This window comes from Telmatherina bonti (genome assembly GCF_933228915.1).
Source record: "Telmatherina bonti genome assembly, chromosome: 13".
Classification (NCBI taxonomy): domain Eukaryota; kingdom Metazoa; phylum Chordata; class Actinopteri; order Atheriniformes; family Telmatherinidae; genus Telmatherina; species Telmatherina bonti.
The window spans coordinates 28,210,668-28,232,132 of NC_136611.1; the positions used below are offsets into that span (position 1 = coordinate 28,210,668).

At 37.9% G+C, this 21,465-nt stretch overlaps 1 protein-coding gene across 1 annotated transcript in view; it reads left to right on the top strand.

Moving 5' to 3' along the window:
- The first annotated feature begins 10,579 nt into the window (after positions 1–10,579).
- The window catches only part of hk2 (hexokinase 2), a 48,241-nt gene continuing 37,355 nt past the window's right edge, over positions 10,580–21,465 (top strand). Inside the window, exons 1-3 of the mRNA XM_079252145.1 lie at positions 10,580–10,858; positions 18,139–18,301; positions 20,939–21,087. Of these exons, the coding sequence (XP_079108271.1) occupies positions 10,796–10,858; positions 18,139–18,301; positions 20,939–21,087 (375 nt within the window). The 5' untranslated portion in view covers positions 10,580–10,795. The remainder of the gene's footprint in view (positions 10,859–18,138; positions 18,302–20,938; positions 21,088–21,465) is intronic.

The following is a 21,465-nucleotide window of genomic DNA, read 5'->3' on the forward strand; positions in this document are numbered from 1 at the left end:
TTTCTTTGGCATGTTTTTCTTTCAGAAATGATGTACTGTCTCATTATCATGTGTCACAAAAGCATAGCTTTTAGCTTATCCTCTTATGTTAACCACAGCCTGGGGGAGAAGTTTGGGAAAATCACATCAGACGTCTATTAGTTGTGTGTGTTTAAGTGTGTGTGGGTGTGTTTGTAAGGGTCCAGCCCTTTTAACTCATGTTTCTTCCACACATCTAAGCTTTGCTTGGTCCATTCTGAGTACTATATGTTTGACTCTGTGTGCCAAATCTTCCCACAGTGCTTAGCACTGCTACATGACACCAACAAGTTTTATTAACGGGTCATCGAAAGGCTAGTGCAGAACCTTTTGTTTATTATTAACATGTCCTGTACAGGATCGAACAGAATGATGGTCAGAGTGCTGTGTTGTGTCGAACACATGTGCTTTGCCAATGGGAGCTTTGCAGCTATAACGCTCCTCTCTATATTTATTTATGAAGAGTGCTCAAAGTTGAGTGTGTTTGGGCAAATATGACCACGTCTGTGGAGGTCAGAGGCCAGGATGACAGAGAGAGCTGGGTAATCAGCACACCGGGACCCAGAGCACCAGCAGCTGCTGTCTCCTTCCTCCTTCTCATCTAACACCTGCAGGACAGGGGCCCAAGAGGCATGGGCTTGGAGATTCCTGATTTAGATTATTCTTGACCTATGAAGAGAAGGAGTCAAACAAAAGTAAGTACGATTGTGATAATGCACAAAATAAAGAAAACTGTGATTTAATAATGCAAAATTATGTACATATGATTAACTATGTGTCTAAGTTCCTGACTCATGGTTAGATGTACATTACAGCTTTCTCTGTTATGGACTTATGGGCTGTTTCTGCTCGGAGCTTCTGGGTGAGCAATTGTTCCACCATTTTGGGCTGTATTGTTGTCCACTTAAAAGAAGCCACAACTGCTTTGGGAGACTTTGGATGGTGCTTCTCAGCTGAAACCGAATACATCTGTGACAGCTCAGGTAGCATGAAAATCATCACAACCGGTGCAAATGCAAAACTCTAACAGTGAAAAAGACAGGACAGCGTGATTGCTGGGCTGCATGCATAAAAAAAAAGGTGCTGGGAAAATGTATGCAGGTGGAACCACAAACCTCCATAAACATAACGAAATCTTCCCTGATGAGGCAGTTCGGTGTCCCAGAAGCTGAGCAGAAGGTATCCAACATGAAATGATTCAAAACATTTTGTAAGTTTCTTTCAAGGAAGAAAATAGTAAAAACCTATAATCTGAATCAGCACCTTTTAAGTGCTTTGAAAAATAGAGAAAACCCTTCCAACAAAGACGAGCTGGAAAATGACATGTTTTCATAACATCATCATCCTTCACATGAATTTATACAATAGCAACAATAATTTATGCAATTAGTAAGACTTTTAGGGATGAAATATGTTCTGATTGTTTGATTAAGTTGTATAGATTGTAGCTTTATTGTACTAACAACTAAATGTATCATTTCTTAACATTGGACACCAATATTCTTTATGTGCAGAGTTTTGTATGCAGAAGTTGATGTGCAGTAGCTGATGCAGATTAGAAAGCATCAAACCGAGGGGATTTTTGTACATGAACCAGTGAATTTTGCTACGTTTATGTAACAATGACCAATCAAGAGAGAGGAATATAAAGTGCAGCCTTGTTTTTTGAAAGGAGCAGACGTCAATCGTTTGTAAGAAGCCCTTATAGACATAATCATGGTCAAACATAGTAATGATGTTCGTTTGAATCCGTCTAGGTTGCATTCACTGCAGGACAGCTCCTCACTCTGTCTCATAAGATTCCCACAAATTCGTTTGGTTTGCTTTGCTTTCACACTACACTTTACTCAAGCCTATCAAACAGGACAACGTCATGCTGGACGATCCCAGGCAACGCTTACAATGCTCCTTTCATGCAAATTATGGGCAGAAAGTATTGTTCGTAAAGAAATACTGTCTATTTCATCCAAAACATTTACGGAAAGTTTTTTTTTTATTATTTACATTTTCCTTTATTTCTGCATTTTTTCTGTTTTGTAAAAAAAAAAAAAAAAAAAATTAAAAGATTTTATTTGAGTACTTTAAAAAAAAAAAAAAAAATCTTTCTTATTCTTTGGCATTATCAAACTGTTCTTGTGAGGAAAATTTTGGAGAAAGGTTGTTTTGCATGAAAGTTAATTGTAGCCATTTTTTAGTGAAGAAAAGTATAAAATAACAATCTTCTTGTCAAAGCATGGGGATGTGGAAACACTTTTCCAAACACATTTCCACCAACAGAGTACAAAATGATGCAATGTGTAAGTTTGATCTATTCTGATCCACCTTATCTTATCTTATAACTGCAACTAATAATTATTTTCTTAATTAAAAATGAGTAACCTCTGGTTACATTCTGAAAAAAAATTAATGAAAAAATAAGAACATACCAGTGTTTTGATTGGCTCTTAAAAAGGAACAGCTCCATGTGTTCTGGTTGCTTTCAATGTAAATGACATCAGCATAGTAAATCTAATGAATGTAACAGAATGGGTTTAAAGAAGCACAGCACCTCTAGCTGTGTGAGGCACAGGATAGACCACAGGCCTGAATTTCACAGCTCACAAGATCAGTCAGTATGATGTTTTTGAGATAGCTATTTAGATGCCAGTTTACCAGAGTAAACATGATAAATGACACCAATGTTTACCGTAACCATAATAACAAGAAGTGGTCAGCAGTAACTTCACCTTATCTCAGCTGACAGAACTGATTCTGCCCAGCCTCCAGAGACTTTCCTAATCTTTTTCAGGCAGCAACCCACCTGCTGAGGTATGTTTATGTATGTTATGTTTATATGGCCCAGCAGGACCCAACAAATATTGCATGCAGTCAAATAAATGTCATTATCAAGTCAAAACACATGCACAAATGCACACTCTGTATGGAGCTGTTAATAAAACCTCAGGCACCAAACATTAACCAGCAAGCTGCAATCATTTACAACCAGATCAACACAATGACGGTCACATAAAGTCAAAATGTTCCCTCATCAGTATTTAACCTGGGATAGTAAAGTGTCCCATAATGGTACAGTTTTACTGCTGTTTCTGAGTCAGATGAGGACAGCTGTGTGCAGTATGTGTACAGACTAGCTGAGTAGCGTAAGCATTAAAATATCCAACTGTCAGTTTAATACAGAACAACATATCATTTTATCAATAATACCAGGAAATCTCAACTAGGACCTCCTGAATATCCCCGTTTGGAATATCCTGTAGCTTTAATGTTTGGGCAGATGGGAGATATATTACTATATTGTAGCATGATGTTTCTCAAACTGGGGGTCAGGACCCCCATGTAGGTTATGAGATAACTTCAGGGGGTTGCCAGATAATTGTGAAAAATTAATAGCCTGCATTTGTCAACTAAATTGAGGATTTTTATCTGTCAAATTAAATCACTGATCCAGAGATTAAATTTGTGAAATTAGGACCTTTGTTTCTTAAGCTGCATAAACAACAGTTATCACTGATGCCATATTAAAAATCTGAATTTGGCATCACTTCAGTGTAAGAAGTGGATTTTTGGCCTGTAGATCCTTGTCACAGTGGTGAACCACAAAAAATCTTATGTTCCTTATTTAGTTGCTATTTTTCAGTTTTACATTGACAGGATGACCCTGATATATCACACAATTAAATGCTCAGTCATTGCGGGGGGAGGTCGTGAACAACAACGTGTTATCTGAGCTGCTGTCTCAAAAAGTTTTAGAACCATTGCTGCAACAAGTCACAGCAATATTTATGACAGTTCATTAGGTAATACCAGACAGCAATAACTTCCAGAATCATTGTTACAGCCTCATAAAAAGATCCACAAAGAATCTCAATCAAGCTTCCTGCTTTAATAAACCAGCTGTCTCTGCTCTATCACACATTAATTAAATGGTGAACTTGCCTTCTTAAGCTGCCGACTTCTCCTGCTGGTGGAGACTTTGAAAATATCAGAAATTTTCTGACATTTGCCTCATCCTTCAGGGCCTTCTTCTTTTAACAGGAGGCCTCTCAGGGGAGCCAGCGTTTGAAACCATGAAACGCACTCCTCAGCAGGGGTGCTTCTTTTCAACACCACATCGGGGCTCACACAGCAGTCCCTCAACAAATGCATCCCCCCCCTTTTTTTTTTTTTTTTTTTTTTTTTTTACCTTTTCAAGAAAAACTTTTTGGTCATGTACCAGTCATATAATTATTTACATGAGTATAACAATAAAATGCAAGTGACTTGACTTCAGAAGTGGCACAGAATATAAGCAAACCAAACCAGAACTCATTGCAGAGGTTTTATCTTTCTTTATGCGTTACAAAATTGTCAACTACGGTTCTGTGACTTAGACATAAATCATGTCTGTGAATATCATTAGAGATATTTTAGGAAAATACTAATATCAATTTTTAGCAGTATCACAAATCCACTACAGAGAAGTAGGATTGAGAAATGCTGATATAAAGGAAGAATTCTTTTAAATGTAGTTTTAGACTTTAACCAGGAAATGCTTACCAGATATCTAAATTTATCCCTCCTCAACCTAATATAGAGATGTTAGATCAAGGGCGATATAGCTCTTAACACACAGGAGGTGCTTACCTGAAGATGCCAGACAACTAAAAGTAAGCTTACGTTGCAGACAAACTATGTCTGGGGAGGAGCCTATGGAGTAAAAAACTGCCATTTGCACTGAGGTGGATGGATAACTCTTGTTCAGGAAATTGTTATTAGTAACAAAGGACTTCACAGAGACAGATTAGGCTTAATCAGGATTTAATCAAGGATTTTGCGATGAAGACTATGGAAGGATTGAGCTTCCAGATAACAGCCAGTGGAGTCGTAGCTGGGGAAGGTGAAGGAAGGAAGGTCCAGCTAAGCTCATATGAGGTACGACAATGTGTGAGAGTGGGACAGGGGTATAAGAAGCTGGGTCAGGAATTGAATACAGGTGTGGTCAATCAGCCTACAGGAGTTACTGTGGAGAAGTGGGTGTGTCTGTAGCAGAGCCAGGTGTGGCCGACATGGTTTTAGCGAGCTGCTTGACCCATATACAACACTCTTAGGAGACAAACAAGATTTAAAAGGTGTTTTATTTACAGCAGACTTGGGGAAGATGAAGGGTGGGTGAGATCTGAGCAGTTCCTGAAATGAAGTGAAGAGGATGGCTGGTGGGCAGACAGGTCAGGTGAAGAGAAGTCCAGTCATGGTTTGAGGTAATCCAGTGTTCTCAGGAACAGAGAAGGGATGGTCACGTCAGCCAGGGAGTCTCAGTGGGAGCTGATCCAGAAGTCTAGATTGTTAATCCTTAAAGGGAAGGAATTGAGATAAATTGCACAGATTTCAAAGATGCCAAGCATCTCACAGAACTACTCCAAGTTACCATGAGGGCTAACACTCACGCGCTGAATGGCTGGCAGCAAACTCCTTTTATCCTCCCCCTGTTGGTCTAGATGAGATGATGATGTGCAGCTGCACACCTGTTAGAGGTTCCATCCTCCTGCTGACTGCACACCAGGAGGACCGATGGTGGACCGCTGAAAAACACCTCAGATCCGAACAGTAATAGCTGTATTGTCAATAAAAATGGAGAAAAGGGTGGAATCAAGGATCATTCTCTGTGGGACACCTTTTGTAACAGAAAGAGGCTGAGAAAGAATGATTTGGGATGCAAATGAGCAGGTGGTAGGACTTCCTGATGATGAGACACATCTTGCTTTTTCAAAAATATGTGCTGACTTCACAAACTTTTATTAAAGAATCAACTGTAGATGTCAACTTAAAATGATTGGCAGGTTGCAAGAGGGTTTATTGTCGATCCTTTATTGTAAACTTTTTGATGGGAACTTCTTACTGACAACACTATTTTAAAGCTTTATCCTTTGTAGGGCGCATGCTGAATCTAGACTAGTCTAGAATCCTCTTTCTTCCTTCTGCAATCCATAGTAAGTTCTTTTGTCTTCTCCACATTCAGTTTTAGGAAGTTTGCATCCCAAGCAGCTGGAAAATGAATCCACCTCTCTTTTGTAGGTATGGTCATCACCTCAGATTTGCAGACCTACAGATACAGCATAATCTGAGTACTTTCGCAGCAGTGAAGGCTTTTTAACTTTTTTAAAAATATGCCTAGATTTCATATTCATGAACTGTTTTTACTATAAAAAGCAATTTGTGTTGCTTTGCATAAAAATGTCTATCCTGACAAAATATTTAGTGAACCATCAGTCTGAACAATGAATGATTGTTATTATCGTTCTGTCCTATCTCATAAATATTTTTAAGCCATATTTTTATTTTTCAAAATCCCGCAATGGTTATTTCACTGAATATTTAATGACACGCAGCCTCTGCAAGAATCCTTACTAAATCTAGCCCTGTTGAATTAATGTGAGCTGATCTCAGGCACACGCATCACTCCAAGCTGAACTCATACTGCTATTTATTGCAGCATATTTTTATATAGCCATAACCATATTCAAAAATGTCCAGAATTAAACATGATATCCTACTTTTAAAAATGAGGATTCCTTTTGTTTAAACATCAATACATGAAGCTAAACCTAGCAGACAGAGTGAAACTTTCAGCTCCATATTTTCCCCCTCCATACCTGAACAGTGATTAGTACCTGCCTGCAGTATCAAAAGACTCAGTAACGTCTGTCTCACCCTTGCAGCACTAGTCCCTGTCCTCTCATGTCCTCCCACCCCTCATCATAGTTTCATTATATTCTGTAGTATGATTGATTCTCGGGTGAGGTTTGTGGTGTTGCTACAATACCTTTACATCTTCCCACACACACAAGGGTTTGCTATGGACTGAGTTTTGAATGAGTGATCAGCATGTTGCTATGCCGTTACCATATGCCTTATTTTACATACGACATTGTATTTTAGCTTGTGAGAAACCACATATATACCCCCAGATTACTCAAATATTTATATTGTAATATGAAAATTGATTGAACAACATAAAAACATGGTATTATAGGTATCAATATGTCTGTGTATATCTGCACATCACTAACGATCAGGGGTTCTTCTCACCATCACTTGTCATGTGAAGGAGGCCAGTGAGAACACAGATAAATGAGTCACTCAAGATGAGACAGGAGGACAGACATGCTAAAGCAGCAGACAATGTGGCAGAGACTGGGCGTACAAGTGGATCCTTATGAGAGACTCTGATGAAGCTGATGAGTAGCAGCTGTGACACCTGGAGCTCCAGCATCCAGACTGCTGTCAACATCCCCTTAAGAAAGGTGCAAAAAGGTTTAGTCCACACCTGCACCGGTCAATTAACCCGAGGAAACAAATTTAGTCTGTGTATGGAAGGGTCAGACAGTCAGAGGAGCAGAAGGTAGGGAAAATCATGTATCTCTCCAAGAAACAGAAAAACAGACCACTAAAAAAAAGAAAACAAAAGCAGAGAAAGAGGAAAAAATGGAGCAGAAGCTGACCTGGAGCAAACCACCTGGAGCAAAGGATCCTGTATTTTATACATATATATACAGTTATGCTCAAGGAAATCTGAGTAAAGATTTGCATGACACTGCTTACTTCTGACCAACCAGTAGTGTCTGGAAAAGTCAGGATAAAGTTTTTAAAAAAGTCTGTTTATTACAAAAAGAAGTTTTAAAAGCTGGTTAAAATGGGAAACCTTTCTAAAAAGTGTGTGTTACAAGCCAAGCAGCAGGGAGAGTCCATGGAGGAGATTGGGTCAGTAACTTCCCATCATCTTCTTACGTGGCAAAGCAGCAGGCCAAGTGGCGCTTGAGCTGAATTCTGGTACCACTGCAATGACCACTGGCTCGGACTCAAACTGTTCCTCCTCCTGGGCAAAGCCTACAGGTCCCCCCTCCAAGCACACCTGGACACAGAGTTCACCAAGCCACAGAGAGCCGGAGCATTGTGTGTCTGCTGCTGAGATAGAGCAGTGCTTCCCTAAGCAGACGGAAAGCAGCTGGTTCATCACTCCCACAGCAAACCACACACACACACAGAAAAAGGTGCAAGATACAGCTCTGTCGGGTTACATTAGTCCTCTACCTGCAATAACAAATGTATCAGCACCCACCCTTTTACACACCATCAACTTTAGCTGAGAATTGAATAGCTGAGGAAACCATGTAATATCTGAAATCTAGTTTATTTCCATGCATCCTGTGCAACTTGGCTGCAGTGGGCTTTATCATAATTACGCCTACAAGAATGTTGGCAAGAAGGCAAACATTTTGAGTGGAAAACCAGATGTCTTATCTGTACGCGAGCTTTTGTGATTTTATTGAGTTATAAAACTCAGATTCAGGATTTCAAATTTTAATTTAATTTCTTATTTCAATTATATTACAAACAATTTATATTTTTATTTCCTATTTTTAAATTTACAATTTAACAGTCTGTTTGCAGGTTATTTACGTGTCCTGTACAGACAAACAAATCCTTGGCAAGAAACATTTACACTTATATTTGTGCCAATAAACAAATCAAATCAACAACAAAACAAGTAGCTATGGTATGGAAATGTCATTTTAATTACTTCTTTTATATACAGGATTGTATATGATGAGTTGCGTACCATGGCATCCCTTTAGGAAATGTGTTTTCAGACTGTTTACTTGTTGAAAGTGCATCATAAAAACACAAACAAAAAACCCAGCAACTATTAAAAACACTGCATCTATATATTTTATTTAAGGCTTTTTAAGGTGAATCTGGACTTTTTGTCCCATGTTGCCTTTAGTTTTAATGCTACACATTCATTCGCTACTTTTATCTGTTGCCGTCTTAATCTCCTGCCTTATTTACTACATAATCTCACATTTATTTCTTAATCAGATACAGGATTGATATATTTAATGTACTGTGCTTGAACTCTGTGTCTGTGCTTCCATGTCTTGGTTGGTGTCTTAAATTGGTCTTACATGCATCACTTGAGTTAGTCATTTCTGCTATTGAAAGTGTTTGAAATGTATTTTTTTTAGGATTTTATTTGCTTTTTTATTTTTATTTTTTTTTTAATGCTGTTTCACTTTTAAAAAAATTTTAGTAACACATAACTGAAAAAATACATGACATACTGGTCAGTGTCTTTGCTTCCATGTCTTGGTTGGTGTCTTAAATGTATATTGTTTTGTAAATGTGCACTCATAATCCTGTGAAATACACTACATTTTGAGGATTTTTGATCAGATGAATCAAATTTATAGGGAAATAGATTTTTCTGACTAAGATTTCCTTTGAGTCACTTGAATTTTCTTTTGTCTACTTCTGCCCCCCTACTATGGTCTGATAGCAGGTCAGGCTATAAATAGCTACTAATTTGATCTTCGGCTCACTACTTACTTTACCACAAGAAATAGCCTGCCATGGTGTCACAGTCTTTGCACATTAGAATGATAAGAAAAGATGAACAGATTTAACATGAAATCTCAAGTAACTTGATATAATACTTTAATAATGAAAAAGCTCTGGTTATTTGGTTTTTCCTGATGCATTGAGCAAGTTTAAGGATGGTTATCAGTTGTACTGATGTACTCTACTTATAAAACTGTAGCTGGCATGTCTGAATTTAAACCAAACCATCACCTTTGTTAGTTAGATTTAATGAAAACACCTTTAAGATTTGCTTTTAAATCTTCTATGCGTTCATGCAATTAATTTATCCCTGTAAGGAAAGGCATATATGACTATGTGAGATCCTGCTCTGTGTGTGCATTTTCCAATTCATAGTCCTGCTGCTTGTATTATATTGCAGCATTCATTCATTCTCTGAACTCAGTCCCATGTCACCAGTCTATCACAGAGCCAACACAAACAACCATTCACAATATATAGTAATTAGTGGGAGGAAGCCAGAGTATCTTGAGAGAAGCATGAGAAGCAAGTATTGAACCAGTGATTTTCTTGCTGTGAGGCCACAATGCTAACCACTACACCACCGTGCAGCCATTGCATGACACCATGTTCTTCATAAGCTGGAGGTCATGGATAGCTGTGTCAGCAGATAGCTGCATCAGATGTGATGGTTACACAGTGGCTGGTGTAAAATAGCTTTCATTTGGTGCAACTTTCAATGCAATAGCATCAGCCTCTGGGAAGCTACAATGAAAACAAGGACATAATGTCCTGAATTTTGCATTGTTTTTTAAAAACGTCTACAATAAAACTACATGGCTCATGAGGCCATGTAGTTATGACAGGTGCTTCTGACATGAGGCCATTGGTCCAGGACCAAAATAACTGATATATTTAGTTTGTTTAGACCTTGGAGAATGGGAATAATATCAGTTTGCAGGTCAAAAGGTCAAATTAAATTTGATATATATATATATATATATATATATATATATATATATATATATATATATATATATATATATATATATATATATATATATATATATATATTTTTATTTATTTATGTATAAAATATGTGTGTGTGTTTGTGTTTGTGTCTTGCTTCCTGTTCCTGATCATCCCCCGGCGGGTTACGTCTCCAGCCAATCGGTGGCATCAGTTCCGCATGACGTCAACGACCTGCCAAGTCCAGGAAGCTGGAAGTTTTTGTTTCTCCCAGTACGACTTCGTCTTTTTCAAAAACGACACTTTAACTTACAAATTTATCGAAAAGCAACGCAAAAAAGGTGAAACGAACACAGTTTGATTGTACGTACACAAGCCTGCCGTTTCGTGGATAAACTTTCTCCAAGTTAGTGACGGGAGGCAGCAGGCAGTTTCCACACATCCTTCACTGAAGATGTTAGCTTCAGCTCTTCCTGCTAACTACTGTAATGAAGTTCACGATGATCCAGCACAAAAGGTGAGTATTAACCTGAAACACGAGACTGAGCATGTTTGCGGACTTCCTGGATACTCTGATGTAACATTTACAGGGGCTAACTTTGCAGAGAGACGGGGAAACAGAGGTCAAATAGGTTTCCGGTTGCACGCAGGACAGTGTTTGTCCTACAGGTCCACTTGTAGTCCAAACATCTGTCTTAACATGTGGTGTAGTGGTCTCTCGAAAAGTGGGTGTACTTTTTTTTTTTTAAAGTAACCCAGAAACGGGGAAGGCTAATGAAACTGCCAAACCAATACTGGACACCCTTAACATGAGGAAAACACTGTTTGACTTATTGTAGTATTTATTCAGACAAAACACTTTAGATATGAGTTTGACCTTGCATCTTTGTATGATATGATTTGGATTTTAAAGTTCTTCTTATATTTTGAGAGAGAAACACCTTGCTCCTTTTTGATCCCAAGGGAGTTCACACTGCTACAGACCAGACATCTTGTGGAGCGTAAACAAATAATGTGACTACTGTATTCACAACTGCACAAGTATGTTCTATTTGTCCAACATACAGTACGTCTAAAGGGTTAGGTTAACACCCCAACCCACGTACACACACGCACAATCCCACACACAGTACTCTCAGTATCTACAAAAGTTAACCAATATAGCAATCTACTTAAACTTACCCAATTTTTTGTTTTTGGTTCCCAACCAGGGCTTATTGGATTTAAGATCTTTTTGTTTGGCAGTCCACTGGTCTGGCCAGTTGGCATTGGTATCTAAAATGAACAGCAAAATGACATGCTATTAATGTAATGAGGGGAAACAATGACAATAATCCATTCAAAAAGTATAAAGTTGTCATTTGTCAATTATTTTTTATTATCAGTTATCATAGAATTTTTCATCCTACATGATCACTCGTACAGGATGCAACTGTAGCTGCTTTATCTGTGGCTACAGTCCTGACTTAATATCATTGACAAGGTCCAGTGATTAAAAAGAAATAATATCAAAGGAACAAAACAGGCAGACCACTGTCAGTCTTTGAAACTTTATCCGAAGTGTTACCAGTTTCTTGGGTTGTGGACGAAGATGCAGCATCTCCTTCCCTGTGAGAATCCTCCCCAATGTGGCTGGGTGTCGGGCTTATCTTACCAGAGCTTCTGGCTAACATTGTAGCATCGCTGACATTAGCTGAGATGTCGGCTGATGGGCATTCATGAAGGCGTTTCTTACGTTTGAAAGCTAATTATAGTTTGAATAGCTTGTTTCATGATGTATTCGTCACATTTTATGAAAGGTTCAACATTTAAAGTAAACTTGTAAAAGGTTAGCAATATTTTCCTCAGCATGACCTGCCCAACTCTGCCTCTTATTGACTCATCCGTCCTCATGTCTAATTTTTTAACCAGTTCAAAGCTGGTTAAAATTAAGCTAAATGAAGGCTGTGTGTATTAGCCAATTAAAGGTATAGTAGAGTGTGTCAGACATAAAACTAAGTGGTGCACATCACAAGGGGGTTAGAATGAGGTATAAGCAATATTGACTAGAAAAATAAGTGGGTATATATGCTGTATCCCTGCGAATACTCTGGACTACACAACTGGTCTTAACCCCTCTTTACATCACTTTTGAGTTCAGTTGAGGCCATCAGCCCGAGGGCACAAAAACTGTGGCAGACATAAGTGTGACAACAAAATCTGAAATCTCAATAAAAAAAACTGTTGATTTTGTGGTTGGTTGCATATTGCTTCATCTGGATGAACTTTTAGCTGTAAAACCACCTGAGATTTTTCATCGATGACATGGTGGAGTTAAAATAATATTTAAAACTACAGTATTTAGTAAATGAATGTAAAACAAACAAACAAACAAACGAACAGTGTATGGTTCAAATTCCTACCTTTTTGCTCATCATATAATCAGGATTGAACTTTAACAGACTGGAGAAATTGTCAGTGTTCTTCACAGGGCATAGCTGCTGTTTCAACTCAGTTTTCATGAACAGGATCTGTGTTTAATTAAATCTATTAGACTTCTATCACAGACATTATGACTAAACATGGATGAAGCATTTTAAAATTAATGTTAAATTATGCATTTTCACTAAATTCCTGGCAGACTTTTATTGCGTGCTTAGTACTGGGGACCAGCTGCCATGAATGCTAAAAACATTTCCTGGGGTGTCGTGTACTGTCCCTTTGCACTGCCACTGAAGCTCTTTTACACAGTTGGCCCACGGGCACTTTGCTGCAGCTCAACCTCCAAGTCTCCCTGACTGATTTCCAAATAGTGCAGCTTTTGAATATGGCCACGAGTGAGCAGTTTTGTTTTTTCTCAAAAAGAAAACAAAACAACTTTGCGCCAGCACACATGGTTCAGTGAACAGTCAGATGCTCAGCTTGATCTTTGACTCTGCAGAAGCCAGAAAATGACCCAATTCAGAGAAACCTTTACAAAAGCTACATCTCTTTTCAGTTCAGGATTCTTTTTACAATAAAATAATCATTTGGTCCTTCAAAAGTCTGAACAGAAATGATCTTGTGTGCATCAGTCATTTGACTTAACACTGTGCCATGGAGGAAAGACATCATTAACAAGCTTTGAGAAACAACCCCATAAATCTGAGGAGGGTTGTAAAGCCATTACAAACAATATAGAGTCTATTATTCTGCAATAATAGACTGTTTACAAGTGGAAAACATTGAAGACATGTTAGTCTTCCCAGCACTGGATGTGCCAGCAAGTTCAGCCCAAGATCAGACACTGTAATGCTCAGTGGTGTGTAGATGGTGTGAGGAATTGTCCATTTATGTTCAGCGTCTTGTGGAGCATTGTTTTCTGTACGTTGAGCTCCAGTGGTTCCAAATCAGTCCCCAATCAGAACCAGTCTTCATGATAAATTTTTACAGTTTCTTTGAGTCTATAACTCTGATTCTGCTGCTCCAACAGATGCCACAGAGCTGATTGCACTTTTCACAACAGACTTATAGAAGATGAAACATCTTGGTGGAGATTAATGCTTTTACTTTTGTTGTCTGTTCTATCTTTTCTTCTGTAGTCTATTGGATTTCCAGTCGAGTGTTGTCCAGCTTAACTCCCAGTTAGTTTAATTCATCCTCCACCTCTTCTCCTGGGATGTAAACAGTGTTTTTACTTACTTCTTCCTAAAATCCACAGTGATCTCTCTTATTTGTTCTCAAGATTAAAGCATTGCCTCCACACTATCTCACAAACGGGCTGACCAGTTCTCTCCACTCAGCTTCTTGTCCATGACTGGCAACTACAGAATCATCAGCGTATGTCTGCAGATGTCAGAAGTCAGAGTTTTATGGGAAGTCTGAGGTGTGACCGTGTGAAGAGAAGTGCTGAGAGTACTGTCTCTTGTGACGTCCTGTGCTGCAGACTATCATCTCAGAAATACAACCTTCAACGTAGTGGTCATCAGTAAAACCTTGTCTTTATAAAGGGTTTCTTTTTGTTTAGCAGCTTTTTCAGGTCACCGATGATCCAGGGCTTATAATTAGGAAAGTGTTTGGCTGTGTTGTAGGTTGTGTGGCCAGAATGGCTAACAGATGGCAGTAGGCAGAAGTCCTCCAACAAGTTGAGAATTTATTGTGCAATGGTGCATGTTGCCATAAAATACATAGAAAACCACAACGGAAAGTTATTATTAGAGCTACAACTATCGAGTACTTTTGTAATTGGGTACTCTGTCGATTATTTGTTCGAGTAATCGAGTACTCTTAACTTAAACTCAACCAAAGTAAATCTATAAGTGTATATTTGTGAAGCTGTTGCATGTGTTGTTACTACCTAATGCATGAGGAAAATGTTTTAAAATGGGATACTTTTAAAATGTTTTAAAAGTATCATATTTTAAAATGCGCTGACGTGTTTGTGCACGCGCTCAGTGTGTGGAGAAACAATTCTCAACCGGTCGCTGCTGCTGTTTAAAACGTCCGTCATCAGTCCGGGTGAAACAGTCTTACTTTACAGACACACCGTAGGCGACAGGTTCTGTTTGTATACATTTTATAAATGTTTAAATATTTCATATGATTACTGAAACAGTGATGTAGTCCCTCCAAACAGCGCAGTGGTCTGAGAATGCCGCGATGATGCATACATTAAAATATATCACCGTGTGATATTAATTAAACGACGCCTCGAGGCAGATAATTTGCTTCGATCAATTTTTGTACTCAAGTTACTCGAGTAATCGTTGCAGCCCTAGTTATTATCACTACACAAATTACATTCAACCCACTAAACATAACTGAAATCAAATAAACCTAAAGTAATCTAACATGCACCCTGCTACATCAATCTCGGCTCTCGCGGACAAACAAAATGCCAGCCTTAAATACCCTCACACCTGAATCCCAACGTGCCCGCCCCCAGCACCTACCATCTTTCAGGTACGTGCACTAAATAAAGTCAAAGTCTACCTCAGATAACCCTCTAAACTGTTTCCCCATCCACAAACATCAGGCACAATACATCTCCCATAAAAGACAAACTAATTCCTGTGACACAATACAACGCCCCCCATACTTGGTACCATCCAGTGACATCACCAATTGGGTAAAACCCTCTAAATGCAGGACATGAGCAGCTCTTCCTCCCTTTAGACCTAGAACACAAGTATGGTGAATAAGTCAATAAAACTAAACATTTCATAAACAAAGCAAACAGAATATTAACCATATATTTTTTTTTATTGGTTTGTATCTTTATTTTACCAAGTGATTGTATATTTTTACTCCACTCAAATACAAAGCAAAACACAAACAAACCCAGGATAGTTGGTGTCTGCTGACCACTGAGATGATGAAGAAAAGTATCAGGAACTCAAACACAATATGGTTAGCTGTTTTTGTGTTGAGCAACAGTGACAAGTGGTGGCACCTTACCCACTTTGTCACAGGCTGTCCACACAGAATTTGATGTAACCTGTCACGCATTCAGTCGTATGGCATTAAAGCCCTCTCCATGTGGATTACAGAAGACATTCCAGTCAAAGCACCCTCTCATAGCATCTTCACCTCCATTAGAGCTGGGTTTTAATGTGCTGCATGATGATTGGTCGCTGCCACCACCTCCATTCTGATCTCCCTAAACCAGGCAGTGCAGAGGAGCTGCATGCATTTATAACTTATCAATAAAATAAATCCCACGTCTTACTTTCTCTAGTGGAACATTTATGCAGCTCAGCTTCCCTACCACTGTGACAAAAATCTTCCTAAAATGAGCTTTATGGTGGGTTGTTTTTAAAAAAAAAGTATATCATGTATGAATATAGTATGATCTGACCTCCTTCAGCTGCCACCTCGCAGCACATTCTGCCATTTTAGCTTTGTCTTCAAATTGTTGTCAAGTCTTAAATTATAAAAAAAACTTTTAAAAACTTTTTTCCAACTTCAGCTAAACAGATATGTTTTAATATTTAGTTATTTGGACTGAGATCTGATTTCCTGAGCTACTACTGTTTCTGAAAAGCCGAATGTCACAGTCTTCCCTTGCAAAAGACATCTCTAGCAGTAGCAGGATGCTCACAACGTGTTGCTTTAACAAGCAACTGAAATGAAGAAAATACATGGCAGAATAACTGGTGAAGTTTCCATTAGAAATCGCGGACATTGCCCAGCATGGAAGCATATTCATATAAACATTCCTGCAGATTTATTTTAATGAATTGCTGCATAGAACTTTATTTATTCCTTTGATTTTCTTTATTTCCTCTATTGAAGCTTTTTGCTCCTTGCTGTGATTTGTTTTCTGTCAGTGGATTGGAAAGATGTAGGATTTTCCTGCCTCCATACTCTATTAATAAAGCCTTTAGAAAACTGCTCAGATTGTGTAGCTGCTTACTCAGACACTCATCATTTAATTAAGAAAATGGGAATGTTTTGTGAAAACATATCCACGGCATTGTAGTTAAAAAGTCTCTTCAGATATCCCCACCTTTAGTTTTTCATGAATTTAATGCCAATGACTGGGACACTCGCATCACATTTGGGAGAAATTGCTCTCAGAGCTTCTTTTGTAGTCTGTTTAAGCTTTACAGACTGGGATTTGCAAAGCGTTATTCTACTCTTCCATCAGATTTATTAAAGTTTGACACTTTGTCAGCTTGTGTGTAAATATTGCAGCATTTCAGTGCTGCAGCAATTCTGAGTTAATGTTAAATTCAGATTGTTCCCTAAAAATGCAAGACTTATAGATCATTGTTATTTGGTACAAAAAGTACGGATCTTTCCAAAATGTTTGTTGTTTTATTTATACTCACTGGCCATTTTATAAAGCGCTAGTATCCCTCATGTCTTCAGAAATGTCTTTGTTAGCATAGATCTAACAAGATTTTGGAAACATTGCTTGGTGATTTTGGCCCATATGGACATGATAGTATTGCATAGTTGCTGCAGTAGTAGTGGCTGCACGTCAATGTTTATTTACCTCTTTCGTGTGTTGACCCAGAGACTGGCTGTCCAGTGGTAGCCAAAGTTGCTTCTCCATGTGTAATTTAACCGCTGATTATGTCCCCTCAAATTTGAAATAATAGCTGAGTTCAGATAAGGAATAAAAATACGGGCTTTCAGCCATTAAAACACGGAGGTGTCCCAGCTTCCGTAAACTTTTTCTGTGATTGGTCACATTGTTGTACCTGTGTTGCATTCACTGAAGCCAGGAAATTAAAAACTACCTTCTTATTTAATGTCATAAGGCGGCTCAGTTAATGTAAACTTATTCCTTGTGGGCTGAAAAATCATTTGGGACTTGATGAGAAATGTTCGGGGCTCGAGCCGGGAATGCCCAGGATAGGCGACGCCCATGGTGGCCGGGCTCTCCAATAGAGATATGGTGAGGAACTCGGTCATCTGGGAGGGTCTCAGAGTAGAGCCGCTGCTCCTCCGCATCAAGAGGAACCAGTTTAGGTGGCTCGGGCATCTGGCCAGGATGCCTCCTGGACGCCTCCCTGGTGAGATGTTCTGGGCACATCCCTACAGGAGGAGACCCCGGGGGAGACCCAGGACACGCTGGAGGGATTATATCTCTCGGTTGGTAAATGTGGCTGGGGAGAGGAAAGTGGGCTTCCCTGCTTAGGCTGCTGCCCCACAACCCAACCCCCGATAAGTGGCAGAAAAATGGATGGATGGACAGTTTGAGATGATTTGAGCTTTGAGCTAAAGAAGACTTTTTAAGAGATAATGACCATTTGTCTTAATAACCATTTGCATGATGAATCAACTAGGCTGATTTTAGTAATGTTGAATGTGCTGTTTTGATTTATGTAGGTGGATCAATACCTCCACCAGCTCAAGCTGTCAGATGAGACATTGATGGATTTGTCTGTGAGATTTCGCCGAGAGATGGACAAAGGCTTATGCAGAGACACCAACCCCACAGCTGCTGTGAAGATGCTGCCCACATTTGTGCGCTCCACTCCTGATGGAACTGGTAAACACATCTTTCAAAGGAAATCTTATTCGAAACATCGATAAAAGTCTCTTTTGAACACACTCAGTCCTCGTTAGACCTAAGTTTTTTTTTTTATGAGAGCTTTGATAATCTGGTTTAATATTCAATCCAGTCAAAATATCTACTGTAATATTTTGTTTAGTTTGTTGTGTGAAATGAAACCTATTTTTTAGCCTAAATTTTCCACAAGGCAGTGGCTGCCCTGTGGTGTCAAATAATGATTGGTTATTTATTGTTTGTAGAATGCAATGCATTAATACATTTCTGATCACACAACACTTTATAAGTGCTTAAAGACAACTCCTGTAAAGCCAGGAGGCTGGATCTTATATTGAGGACAATGAATCATTATTATTTATATTATTTATATGAAACATTATATTGAATGTTTCTTGCCAAGGCAGGCACAAGTCATGTATTATAAATAGCTACAATTACTGCTTAGTAACTCTCACAGTCTTGTAAGGTTTTTGTACGAGTTTCTTTTCTTTTTTTTATTTCCATGAACTGCTTTTTCATTTCTTATCTCTATACACATGTTTTCTGCTCTGACTTTATTATATGTGCTTTAAGTTGCCTGTGGAGTTTTAGCTCAGGAGTGGTGCCCACGGATAGTTCAGCTTCGACAAAGTTTTTTTTTTTTCCTCCCTGTCAATCACACACATAAGGTTGCATGAGAGTGATTAAATATTCATTTCCAAAGTATTTTGCATTTTAAGATGATGAACACCATGGATTATTTTGAAAATGACCATAATGAAAATTATGAATTTCCCCCAGGGGGATGAATAAAGTATTTATATGCCTATCTACCAGCTGTTCACAAACAGATGTGATCTGGAACATTACAGGAGTCTGGACACAGTTTATGTTGTGTACAGAATAATGCATACAAAAGTCAAAGTCTACATGATTAGAACAATCTCATCGTTGTTCGTGGCAACCTTTTTCCTGAGGCATGTAAAAAATAATTTTGAGCAGGCACAATCTCCTTTGCAGGCAGCCTTTTGAGTGTCGATTCATTAGCATGCTGTCAGTTACGCGCGAATATTTATTTAGTTGTAAGATTTTTATTGTTGAAATATCCTCAGAATAGACGTAGATGGGCAAACGTAGATTGCAGGGTTAACATAATGTTCATGGAGATAGAGAAAATTTGTCTTCATGTTATCATTATATAATCAGATTTTCTTAGAAGAAAAGAGTTACAAGGTTAAATCACACATTGACTGACAACAACTTCAAAGAGAATTTGAAGCTTAAAAAAAAAAAAAAAAAAAATCCTATACTATTTATAAGATTCTTTAAAAATTTTTGGAGATATTTTTGGAGATATTTCGGGTTGTCGGGGCAGTTGGGTTGGACAATATAGAAACAAAAGCATATTGTTAAAAGCGAAATCATACTGATTGATATACATAATTATCAATACAATAAAAAGATATATTTTAAGTGCAGCTCTGACCATTTCATGCTATTGTAATAACAAGGCTGTGCATCACTGGTCTAACAGTTCGATTCAACTGCAATTATCTTGTCATTGATTTTATGTAATGATGCATCATTATGTGTGCATCCTAAATTTTTTGTGACTTCACATTGCTTTCTTCATAAGTTAATACAAGCAGTCAGAAAATTATGAACTCCACATATATTTCTAATTCTATCATGAATCGGAATTAATTTGCTGATATTGACAAAGATAATGACAATGTAAACAAGCTTTATTTTCCAGTTAATTACGTTTTATTTTTACATCCTGAGAAACTCAAGTAAAACAGCTCTCTATGTGTTTTGTACATTCGGGCTTTCCGTAGTCAGTTTAGTCAGAATAAAGAGGAAGTTCTGATGTTTTTATGTTATCTTTTAGAACTAGAAAATGGTTTCCAGCAAGTTTTCTTATCAATGTGTAATTTAACAGAGATAATATTGTTGATTTTAAATATTTGTGAAGCATTTGTTTATTGATAAAGTTGTTTTAATCCATTTAGCTTGTTTGCACATGCTAACTGCTAGCATACCAATGCTATTTAATATATCAGCTGAAAGACTCAGTTTATTTAAATGGAGGTTAAAGAGCTGCCTGTCCTCAGCTGCATTTCAGTCGTTATTCAAAGCCATCTGAAGCTTATTTTAAGTCCAAATCTGCATGTTTCTTTAAAGCTGGCATTAGTTATGAATTTAATAGTTTTTATTTAATGTGATTTCCTTTTCCTTGCTTTCTTGTTTTAATTTTAAATTGTTTCTTAATTTCTGATGTTTTATTGTCTCTGTAAAGTACTTAAATCACCCTGTTGTTGAATTGTGCTTTATAAATAAGCTTGCCTTGCCTTCAGGAATGTACGTAATAAATGTCAGTGTGCCATGGAAATTAGACAAAAGTACAGAGTTTTAAGGTGAGAAAGGTATGTAGTGTTTCTTCAACTACTGGCAGCAAAAAAAACCCCATCTACAAGTACCTATTTTAATATTTCCAAGAAAGAAAGTCTGCTTGATTATTTTGTTTGGTGTTGTGTGAAGATGTTGTTTTTATTTATTTATTTTTTTTTATTTAAATGTATTTGTTTGTTTAAAGGTGAAATTAAACAGTAGGTTTTATGTAATTTTGTTTTTAAGAACAAGGAGAGTTCCTGGCTCTTGACCTCGGCGGATCCAACTTCAGAGTACTTCTGGTAAAAGTGAAAGCTGATGGCGAGCAAAAGGTGGAGATGGAAGATCAGATTTATGACATTCCTGAGAACGTCATGACAGGCAGTGGCTCTGAGGTAAGATTCACACTGTCATGTTCTTTGACATTTTAGGGTGTCCGATCCTTACGCTGCACAGGTGTTGATAACGGACTGTTGGTTGTCTGACTTGTGGGTGATGATTGCTTCGTATGGGGATGTCATGATTACATTTTTTTTGGTGGAATTATTATAGAAAAAATAATTACAATTTTACAATTATCACAATTATTATGCATAGATGTTAGTTTAGTGTTTATTACACAACACTAAATAGGTCTTTACATTTAATTTATTTGTATCTTTTGATGCCAGAATAACAAATATCATAGAAACGCAAGCTAGAGGTCTCATTTCAACAAAATCACCCCGGCTCTGTAAACAAAAATTAACCTGTTGGTACCAGACGTCCCATGG